Source organism: Podarcis pityusensis (genome assembly GCF_964106645.2).
Source record: "Podarcis pityusensis genome assembly, chromosome: 9".
Taxonomy (NCBI): domain Eukaryota; kingdom Metazoa; phylum Chordata; class Lepidosauria; order Squamata; family Lacertidae; genus Podarcis; species Podarcis pityusensis.
In genome coordinates this window covers 6,659,211-6,670,709 of record NC_138034.1, presented here as the reverse complement: position 1 = coordinate 6,670,709, position 11,499 = coordinate 6,659,211, and the positions used below count along the sequence as shown (strand labels likewise).

Below are 11,499 nucleotides of genomic sequence, written 5' to 3'. Positions count from 1 at the left end.
AATGTGATAGAAATGTATAAACTTATTCATGGCCTGGAGAAAGTGGATAGAGAAATGTTTTCCTCCCTCTTATATTGCTAGAACTCATAGATATCCAGTGAAGCTGAATGTTGGAAGATTCAGGATGGATAAAAAAAGGCCCTTCTTCACACAGTGCAGAGTTAAACTGTGGAACGCCTTGCTGCAGGGGACTTGGATTGCCACCAACCTGGATGGCTTTAAAAGAGGATTAGACAAATTCATGGAGGAGGAGAGAGCTCCTGGCCCCTGTGAGGACAGGATGTTGGACTAGGAGGGCCATTGGCCGGATGCAGCAGGCTCTACTAAAGTTCAGATAATAATAATAATAATAATAATAATAATAATAATAATAATAAATTTTATTTATACCCCGCCCTCCCTGGCCAGGGCCGGGCTCAGGGCGGCTAACACCAGTAAAATTACAATAAAAACATAATAGGAAAAAACCCCACCAATTTAAAATACAGGTTAGAATGCTATTTAAAATGCAGCCTCATTTTAAAAGTAGCCCATAGGGAAACATAAGGGTCAGACTGAGTCCAAACCAAAGGCCAGGCGGAACAGCTCTGTCTTGCAGGCCCTGCGGAAAGATGTCAAGTCCCGCAGAGCCCTAGTCTCTTGTGACAGAGCATTTCACCAAGTCGGGGCCAGTACTGAAAAGGCCCTGGCCCTAGTTGAGACCAATCTAACCACCTTGCGACTTGGGACCTCCAAAGTGTTGTCATTTGTGGACCTCCATGGGGCATACCAGGAGAGGCGGTCCTGTAGGTATGTGGGTCCTAGCCCGCATAGGGCTTTAAATGTCAAAACCAGCACTTTAAACCTGACCCTGTACTTCACTGGGAGCCAGTGCAGTTGTTAAAGCACTGAATGAATGTGATCCCGAATGTGATGTCCTCCAAACAGCCAAAGGTTAGGGATTATGGTACTGGGGTGAGTTTTTGCCCCAAGTGAAGCCTCCAGAGGGGAACCAGCCTGTGTGAATGTGTACACAAATTCACATGGGGGTGCCAAACTGGTGAAATAAAGCCTAGTTTTGCCCCTGGATTATGGGAGCTGCAGTCCCTAAACGCCAGGAGGGCCAGAGGTTCTCTGCCCTGAGTTTAAAAGTTTCCTTCTGCAGCGTGGGAAGAATCTTGGCCTGGCTGGAAAAGACCCATGCGTGAGATCTGGAGAATTGATAGGCATGTTGGAACAATTGGCTTCCTCAACGTGGTGCCCACCCCCCAGGTGCTCTTGGACTCCAACTCCTGCCATCCCTGGCCTTTGGGCTTTCTGGCTGGGGCTGATGGGAGTTGGAGTCCAACCATGTATGGACAGCCACAGGTTTCTGCATCCCTGCTGTAGAGAATGGCGCTGAGGGTTATCTATTTCTTCAGACATTTCCAGGCCACCTTTGAGTCCTCATAAGGCAGCTGAAACAAATATAATATCCCTTAAAACACACGCGTGCGCACACACTCTCTCAAAGCAGTGATAAAACACCAGCTGCCCCAGTCATAATGTCTAGATAAACAGCCCCCTCAAAAAAGGGTACCAGAGATAAGATGACAAATTTGGAATGTTAAGGAATCAGCGGCTGCCTTGTATCACTTAACAGTCACGGTTTTCACCCCAAAATCATGGGAGCTGTAGTTTGTTAAGCAAACTGGGAATTGTAGCTCCTAACAACTCTCAGGAAGGTGGTGGCGTAGTGGGGAGGGGGCTGGGGGCACATTTTTTTTTTCAGGGGGCACAACCAGCTGCCCCCACAACAGGCTCCCTCGTCGGAGCCTGGCTCTGGCACGCAAAGGAACTGCAGAGACGGCTTTTTCGTGCAATGGCCCAATGTCGCCAGCAGTAGCTCCATCCCTGGGTCAAAGCTGACCTGGGGGCAGAGAGAGGCTGTGGCATGCTTGTGCCCGGCCTGGCAGCTCTGGCAGTGAGGAGAGTGGGCATCCTGCCTGCCCCTGGCAGCGTTGACATACACTCCACCACTGCAGGAAGAATTGCCTCTAAGACAATTCGCAGTTGTTGGCTGCATACACAGAATATCTAAAACCAATGTGTGTGGTTTTTTTTGTTCAAAGTTAAATCGTGTAGCTTAAAGCAAATTCATGCAGATTTAATTGCTTGATTAAATAGAGTGAAGCTTAATCAACTTAAGGATTCTTTATAATCAGGTGATAGCTGTCATTCTTTGAGGAGAGATGGTAAATCTGCAGAATATTCTATTCCCTTTGGCAGCAAAGCAAACCATTTGGATTGAGTATGTTTGTTTTGTCACAACAAGGTAAATTGCTCAGCGGCTGACAGGTGCTGGTTGCATCACAATTCTGGTTATTGGCAATATCAAGGCTGCATCATATTCATAAACATGGAACCTGGCCAAATGTACAGCTCCACTCACTGCTCAGGCATCATCCTGGAACGGGTGGATTAACCAGCAGCCAATTAAGCAGCAGAGCAAAGCCCCAGCTGGAGTCTAAAATGATCACCAAAACCATCAAGAGGAGGGAGCGACTCCCCTGTGAGGAATGGTTGCAGCAATTGCGACTTCTTAGTTTACAGAAAAGGTGAGGAAGAGGCAATACGATGGAAGTTTATAAAATTTAGCATATCATATAGAATGTGGATAGGGAAGAGGTTTTCCTCTTTCTCTCATAACACCAGAACTCAAGGACATCCCATGAAACCGAATTAAGGGCAAATGGGCCCAATTCACTTTCCTGCTTACTTAAGTTGGCAGCCGTCTGTCTCGAGAGACAATAGAGTACATTGGCAGTGACCTCTTTGGGGCACAAGGCTGGGAGGTGTATGGAGGTCCTGGGCTGGCCAGATGATGGGACCTCCCACTTGGCCTCACCGATGTGATCCAAAGGATAGCAGATCAATATATTTGGCACCAGCTTGGCTGCAGGAGTTGCTGAAAGGAGGTGTACAGGGGGCCACCCAATTGTCTTGGGGACTCCAGATTTGTTTAGGGTTTACTCCTTAGCCTTTTCTTTTCCTGAAGATATTCCGCAAGGCAGCGGAGTTTCAGCACCAGAATTTTCCTTCTCCTAGGTAGACCACCTTCCCAGGTTGATGAGCCCCATCTGACCCTCACTTCCCTCTACAGCACAGGCAAAAACCACCTTCTTGGCCATAGGACCCATTCTTGGCTTTGTCTGCTCAATGCGCCAGAGCCTGTCTTCGCATGCCGAGGAAGTCCCTAAGTCACCAAGGGTTTGAGACCCATTGGATGCCTTCACCTGGTTTAGCTGGCCAGTCAAAGCTGCTCCTGGGATAGTGGTCACTGTTGCCTGCGAACAGCTTCTAGGAGCCATAGGGGAGAGCTGTGTGCAGGGTGGGGACCAAAGGTGGACAATTACCCCAGAAGGAGCACGACATGACCTCCCCATAATACCTGATACATCCCTTTTAATTCTTTGAATTGTGGAATTTATGTAATTTATGGAAAAGGCTACACAACTGAACCCAAATTAATGACCTTGAGAAGTGGCTTTGGTTTCATCTCTGGATATAGGATTGAATAAACTGATGATGATGACGGGAATATGGTCGAGGTCATGTCATTAGGATCACCTACCATTTGCCTCACCATGAATGCTCACATGGAGGATGGATGCATTTAAATACTTATTCTGCTGGATATGCCATCCATGGACAGACTAGATAGGTATATATTTTCATCACAAAATATGTTAATTAAACACACATTTTATTTCAATATGCATATTTCTAAATTATCCTAAAGGATGCATTTGGAACACATACTGTTAATTTTTATGCTACAGACTGTATTACAAAATTCCAAAATCTAGGGCTAACCTGACAATTTCAGTTATTCTCAGTTTCTCCTTTTCCCACTCTTAAGCTCTGTTCTCCACGTTCCACATCTCACTTTGCAATGTTTCTTTTTAAAAACCCTCATGAAAATCCATCTGCACTGTTGCATGAATTTCTCCTACTATACATGTTTTTATATGCAATTTCCCCTAATATACAATTTTTTTGCAAAGTAATTTCCCCTAATATACCGGATGTTTGAATGCAATTTCCATTATGTGTAGGTTCTGACACACACTTCCCCCATTGTATACTCACTTTTGTACGCATTACTCTGTTGGCGAATTGCATTGCAAAATTTGGAGAAGTGCCGCTTCTGAACGAGGGCTGCCTTTCAGTTTTGTACCCAAGTATGAATTTGGTAGGTTTACCTGGAACTGCAAACTAAATTGAATTTCTTCCCCATCTGATCTGCACATTGGCCGTAGATGTGTGGATCCAGCCTATTTGCCCATAAATTGAATTTCAGAACCAGCCTCACCAGGAAGGAACACACAAACATCGATAGACAAACCAGGCCTTCACTGGAGTGTAACCATGAAATTTTGTTTATTGTTCTTACCAGAGAGTCCAACTCTCTTTATACTATGATCTGTCCTACCTTAGCAGGCTCTGGGAGTTGACCTTGCCAGCTTCCACGACACAAGGCCTGAGGAGTGGCTTTACGAAAAGGGTGAGAAGTGATTAGTCCTCAAGGAGAATAGAAGGGGAGGCAACGGCACGGGGGGGGGGGTGCAGAGTAAATAACAGCACATTGTCTTCCTTGAGAGCAGGGGATTACTAAGCAGAAAGATTTGCAGGGGAACCTTAGGCGGATATCTGACAATCCCCTCGAAGACATCATCTTGGAGAGTGAAAAGCTGTGTCCAATTCTGTGCACCACAATTTAAGAAGGATGTTGACAACCTGGAATGTACGCAGAGGAGGGCAACCAAGATGATCGAGGGTGTGGAAAACAAACCTTATGAGGAGCTGGGTATTTTTAGCTTGGAAAAGAGGAGACTGGAGATATGATAGCCATCTTCAAATATCTGAAGGCCTGTCACATGGAAGTTGGAGCAATCTTGCTTTCTCTTGCTCTGGAGGGTAGGATTCGAACCAATGGATTCAAGTTACAAGAAAGGAGATTCTGACTAAACACCAGGAAGAACTTTCTGACAGTAAGAGCTGTTCAACAGTGGAACGGTCTCCCTTGGGAGGTGGTGGACTTTCCTTCATTGGAGGTTAAGCAGAGGTTGGATGGCCATGTGTCATGGATGCTTTAGCTGAGATCCTGCATTCCTTCCAACTCTACAATTCTATGGTTCTATGAAACATTTAACGTGCCCCCCCCCCCGCATTTAGGAGCTGCACACTCGTTTGTCCATGGGAGAAAGATGCCCAGGAAGAACTGGGAGGGCCATCAGACGAGCAACATCTTTGGGTCAGCTCGACTGACCGCTTGCCCCCACTCTGAGCCAACACCACTTCTGTCCCATCTTTGGCCCTGGAAGGAAAGGCGGTAGCCTCAGGGCAAGTAGGCTGGAGCCTCTTGAGGAGACTACGGGAGAGGCACATGGAGCGCATGGGAGAAGGACAACACAGGGATTGGGGTGGTGAAGAAGGCACAGGGGATTCATTCTTCTCAACTGGTGGAGTCCATCATTTCCAAGAAGCTTTGTCCTGGGTGGCTAAGGTTTTGCCGGATTGGCCTGCATCCCATTGGCGGTGGAGTCCGAGAGAGCCCCCTTTCGGTAAGGCAGGAGGGAGGGGTTGTTGAGCAAGGTGTAGGCCAAGAACCACCGCGCACGGCTGCGCTTGCCCTTGGACCCTTTCGATGAACATGCCCTGGTCTTCATGAGCTTGACTCCTGCCAACAAAAGGGCCACTGTGAAGATCCAGGAACCCCCACACACTTTCCCTCGGGAGTCCAGAGGGAGTCTCAAAGGCCATTCCACCATTGAGGGGGGACCTTGCACTCAGCTAAGGAGGGGCAAATCTGCCCTAGTTTCCCACAGTTTCGCTAGCCACAGTGGAAGGGATCAAGCCTTCATTCTGCAAACCTTAAATTTATAGTTTAAGTGCTGCTTTAAAAACGTCCCATCTCAAAAGTGTTCACTCTTCCCTTGAACACAAAGGTGTAGGAAGGCAGGCAGGCAGATGGAGCCCAAGAAGGTGCTTGCCCAGAACCTTCTCAGGCTCTGCCTGCCTGCCTGCCTGTCTAGGCTTCTGCCTTTTCCCAGGCGGGCAGCTGCCTCTTCCTCCTGGTTGGTCACTCCTGGAGTGACCGACCAGGAGGAAAGAGACAGCCTACCTAATCAGGTGAAGGCGGAGGCAGGCAGGTGGATGGAGCCTGAGTAGGTTGTGAGTAAGCACCTTGGGCTCGGTCTGCCTGGGTGTGTGCACCTTTGAGGACGCATCGCCCCTGCCCCTCCTCCTGGCACAGGCTGGAGTAGTATGGGGGCTCACTCAGCTGTAGGGCTGGGCAGTGGGGAGGAAGCAGCAGCCAAGATACATTTCAGACATTGCGATATATCAGTATATCATGATATCTAGCTGCAGATATATCATGATGTTGAAAAGCAGATATCACCCAGCCCTAGCTGGGAGCTCCTCCATCGAGGCTCAGGTTGCATATATGTGTAAATAAACAATATTTATTATTATTATTAATCACAAAGACACCAGTCTTCACTGTGCCTTATTATCTGCAAGGAATCACAGGTAAGCGCACCTGATATCCCTGGAAGCTCACTCAGTTCAGAGATTGGGCTGGCATGGAACAATATCACACACCCTTGGAACCTTAAATATTTATGCTTGGTTATAAACAAAGCTTTAAAATAAATAAATTACCCTGCCCCTCTAGTGCTCATGCACCACATCGGGCATCATTTGAACACAGCGCTTCTCTCCTCTGGGGCGTGGGTGCATCAGACAAAAACAATGTGGATGCCAAAGTCACTTGTTCTTTCACAGATCTGACCTCCCCACCTGTACTCACCAGAAGGCCTTTGGAGCAAGGAAGCAAACCCACAGCTGGCTCCTCCCTCTGCCCCCCCTCCCGTGTTTCCCATGAGAATCTATACAGAGAGACAGAAAAGTGATCTTTCCATACATGATGGAGGAAAATCATCTCCCTGACTGGCCACAAATGACAGAGCAAGCGGGTGAGTGAGCAAGAAGCTGGATGTTATCTGTATCCATTTTGTGATGATGAGGCTGGATGGGGGACCGGGACTGAGAGTGCTCACCTTCTTCCACATCTCTTGGCTGGGATCCCTTTGTGCACACCTGGAGGAGCAGGAAGCAGAAGGCTTTCATCACAGGGTGCGATTGGCTGACCTCAATCTTCAAGTAATGGCAATACGTTCGGTAGCCTGGAGGGGGAAGAGGAGGAAGGGGCAGGGGGAAGACCAAACAGTTGAAAACATTCCTGTTGACCAGGTGCCTTTGTCTGCTGCAAAAGACTGTTCCAGGCAACCCCAAGATCACTAGAGGTTTTCAATATTTCTAACTCATTTTCTGTGATTTTGCTTATGCTTGATTTTACATTTAATAACACGATTTTTTAAGTCAGGGGGTGGAGGCGGGTCTTATTGTGCAGGACTGCCAAATAAACTTTAATTGTGCAATGCAATACAGCGGACGCTCGGGTTGCAAATGTGATCCGTGTGGGATGCACGTTCGCAACCCGCAACGGCGCGTCTGTGCACGCACGGGTTGCGATTCGGTGCTTCTGCACATGTGCAAAGCGCGATTTAGTGCTTCTGTGCATGCATGATCCCCGAAACCCAGAAGTAACCCATTCTGGTACTTCCAGGTTTTGGCTGGTCCATAACCTGAAAAAACGCAACCTGAAGCGTCTGTAACCCAAGGTATGACTGTATTGCCAGCACATGAGTGAATCCTATCTTGAAAGTCTGCAAGTGCCCTCAGGGATGAAGGGGAAATCCATCCAATCTGTATTTTAAAGTGCAAAGTGTGTTGTTGTAAGTGAGCTTCCGCAGCCAATCTCAACTTCCTGAATTAGGTACATACAGCCAGAAAGAGCATGCAATGCAGGACAGAAGGAAAGAAAGCAGACGAGGAAAACAGAAAGGGGATCAAACCACTTGCATTCCGCTGACCTGGATCAAAGACTTCCACGCCGTGGCCTAGCATGCTCACATCCAGCCGGCAGAAGTGGACGACATTGTACAGTGCAGACCCCACCATCCTCCAGACTCCTGCCAAGACCCCCACGAGCACATTGATGGGGAACAGCAAGAAGGTCACAATGTACAGCGCCCGTCTTCCCAGAGGGGAAAAGTGGAAAGAGTGCAGACAGATTATTATTTTTGCACAAACGGCACCTGTATAGCCTCAAAGGAGCTTCTTCTGTTCATGATTCCCACCCGCCCACCACGCCTTCCCCTGAGAATTCTGGTGGAAATGGAAATGGTAGCAGAAGCTGATGATGTTCACTGATTCATCCCATGTCCAAAATGGAGCTCAACCCAGGGCATAGAATTGGGAGTCACTCTTCTTGTTGCTTTCGGTCCACAAATCAATACATAATTGATTGTGACTACCCCCTCTGCCCTGGATTGTGTTTCCTCTACACTGAAACATGGGGGAAGAATGTCATGACAGTGTAAGTTACCTAAGTTGTGTCAGTTACACAATTTTGCCACAGTTCACAGAGAGGCCAATCATGTCATTTTAGGTGGAAGACGAACTGCAGCTGAACGGAAATGGTGTTGCACATGGCGAAAAGTGAGTGGAAGGGGAAATCGTGCCTTCTTATGCCCCTAACCTCTGGGTAACCATAAACCAGTTTAGAGGCTCAATCAAACCAATTCACTCTTCCCATTCTGATTCTGGAACGCAACTCATTGGCCATATCCATGCTAAACATTTAAAGCAGATTCATACCACAGCCATGGCAATCCTGGGAGCTGTATTTTGTTAAGGTTGCTGAGAGTTCCTAGGAAACCCTTCCCCCCTAGACCTATAGTTCCCAGAGTTATATAGTTCCCAGACTGATTGTTCAACCACTTTGGGAACTGTAATTCTGTGAGGGGACTAGGGGTCTCCAGACAACTCCTAGCACTCTTAACAGACTACATTTCGCAGGATTCATTGGGGGGAAGCCATGATTTTTTAAAGTGATATGATACTGCACATGTGTAGTGCACATGTGGTCATTGCCTACATCACGGCTGTGGTCCATATTCCATCATCTGGACCCTGAGATGTTAACAAGCACAGCCGTTGCAAGAGGCAATCCAAGAGACAGTGAGGTGCTGCTCTCTCATGCTCTAGCTGGGATGAACAACTTCCATAGTCACCTGTTGGTCAGCTCCCTAGGGAGGTGGCCACGCTCCAGAAAATAGTAGTGAGTCAGCAGGTTCTGTGCAACCACAGCCAGCACCAAGGTCAACCAGAAAGGCCTAGACAAAGAAAGCAAATCAGAAGTGGCCAGTTTTGCTCAGGGTATAGTATTTGCATGACAGTTTTAAACTGGTGCAATAGTCATGGTTCCACTCAAGGGATCTGTGAAATTGCAAGGGTGAAGAGGAATCTTCAGTCTTAGAACCTGTCCAGATGAATAATGCTCAGTGATCTAGACATCTTCTGTAAATCAAAGATTTCAGTGGTTGGGTGAAATATACTCGGGAGTCGAGTGTGGATTTCATGCTCTTTATTCAGCTCATAGTAGTGAGGAATGGAAGTTACCCCGAAATATCTGCTTTCTATACGTTATTTACACAATGGGCCCCATGTGATTGGCTAATTCAGGGATTCTCCTGTAGGTCAATCAGGCTGAGGATTCACTTCCACCTGGAGCTGGATAGGGTGGCTCCTGCGGACAATCAGACTGCTGCATTCTGGATCCTATTGTTCTAGGACCAATCAGACTGCTGCATTCTGGATCCTATTGTTCTAGGACCAATCAGACTGCTGCATTCTGGATCCTATTGTTCTAGGACCAATCAGCCTGCTGCATTTTGGATCCTATTCAACTCAGTATATAACAATGGGAATTCTTTTCTTACTACTCAAGTGCAAAGGGCCTGCCTTGGGTTGTGGTGGGGCATTTAAACTGGGGGCTTACACAGAGCCTGGAGAATCATGTATTTGGGATGCTGCAGTTGGACAAGTTGACCTCCAAGGTTGCTTTCCATTCCAAAGTTCTATGAAAAAAAGACTATTCAGTACTTGGCAGCGTGGTGGTGGCAGGGGCAGTGGGGTGGATGGGTGCATTCAGAAATGCCACAGTTACCTAGATTTCTGAGAGTCATGTGGCTACTTCATGTGGTGGGGTCCAACTCCCATTATCCCTGGCCAGCAAGGTCAGAGGCAGGGCCAGTAGGAGCTGTGGCCCACAAAATCTGGACAACCACATTGGCTGGTCGGCAATTGTTTAAATGTGGCGGGACAGCATGGTAGGAAAGAGTTAACACCTTCTTCTCTGCATGCCACAGTCAGGATCTTGTCATTCTTGTGGCTGCTACGTTAAGAGGAGAATAAGAGAAACAGACACTCAGGGGCCAACTTCATTTTCAAATGCAATGCCAGTGTGATGGAAGGAGGCCCTGAAACTTATCCTTGCTCCAAAACCAAAGGCTGGACACTTGCAGAAGTACCTTCCACCTTGACTTGAGCATCCTCCATCCAAGGGAGTTTTCATTTGGGTTAACATTTTCGATCTTGGCATTTTGCAGATTTAAGCTTGGGTATGTCGCCCATTAGGCCTATAGAACTCTTACCACATGTTCTCCATGATTTTAAAGAGGAGCATGTTGCTGCCAGATTGCAGAGGGATGACCACAAAGAAAGTGAAAATCACAGTGCAGACGAAGAAGACGATGTGCTGGATGAGCAGACCTGGAACAGGGGCAAGAACACACCGTCACAACAGAGGAAGTGGCCAGTGTGGACAGGCTAGACAGACCATCTAGCTCAGTACTGCCTGCTCTTCCCCTTCCAAACAGTGGCGGAGGAACCCTCTCGGGCACCCGGGGTGGGACGCCGAGGGGTGGGGCAAACTGCCTAGCGGCGCATGTGCAATGTCTGAACAGACTGCGCATGCGTGGCAGCCTGTACGGTCGCCGTGTGAGAGGCAGCCCATACGGACGCCATGCTAGCTGCGCCCAGACTAACTGCGTGTGTGCCCTTGGCCGCTCTACAGCTGGGGGGGGGGGCAGCGGGCCATCTTGTCACCCCCCGAGTGGTGCCTGGGGTGGACCACCCCTCCTTGTATGCCCCTGCTTTCAAAGAGGCTGAAGTTGGGGTGGAAAGGGGAGATTGTCATCATCATCCGTCAATAAATTCATATTCTGCCCTTCAGCCAAAGATCAAGGGGCCATTCACAGGATAAAAACACAAAGTACATCACACACACTCCTCTAGCCTGGAGGTTACCAGAGCATTGAATGCCCCTCCTCCTGTGTTTCTCCCCCCCCCCCCTGCATCAGAGAATGATCCCGATAACGCTGTGGGGCTCAGGAATGAAGAATGGGTCTGAGGGCCCCCCAAGGTGGGTCATTAGCAACATTTTGGAGTAATCACACATACAGTGGTACCTCTGGTTGCGAACGGGATCTGTTCCGGAGCCCCGTTCGCAACATGAGCAGAACGCAACCTGCATCTGCGCATGCGCGGGTCGCGATTCGCCGCTTC

The 11,499-nt window shown here is 48.2% G+C and overlaps 1 protein-coding gene across 2 annotated transcripts in view; it reads right to left on the bottom strand.

Moving 5' to 3' along the window:
* Window positions 1–3,746: 3,746 nt before the first annotated feature.
* STRA6 (signaling receptor and transporter of retinol STRA6) overlaps window positions 3,747–11,499 on the bottom strand; it is a 51,051-nt gene continuing 43,298 nt past the window's right edge. For both annotated transcript variants that reach the window (XM_081019978.1, XM_081019979.1), the window contains 5 exons: window positions 10,587–10,704; window positions 9,165–9,266; window positions 7,962–8,125; window positions 7,086–7,211; window positions 3,747–5,701 (listed from right to left, as the gene is read on the bottom strand). In XM_081019978.1, coding sequence (XP_080876104.1) covers window positions 5,523–5,701; window positions 7,086–7,211; window positions 7,962–8,125; window positions 9,165–9,266; window positions 10,587–10,704 — 689 coding nt within the window. In that variant the 3' untranslated portion in view covers window positions 3,747–5,522. The remainder of the gene's footprint in view (window positions 5,702–7,085; window positions 7,212–7,961; window positions 8,126–9,164; window positions 9,267–10,586; window positions 10,705–11,499) is intronic.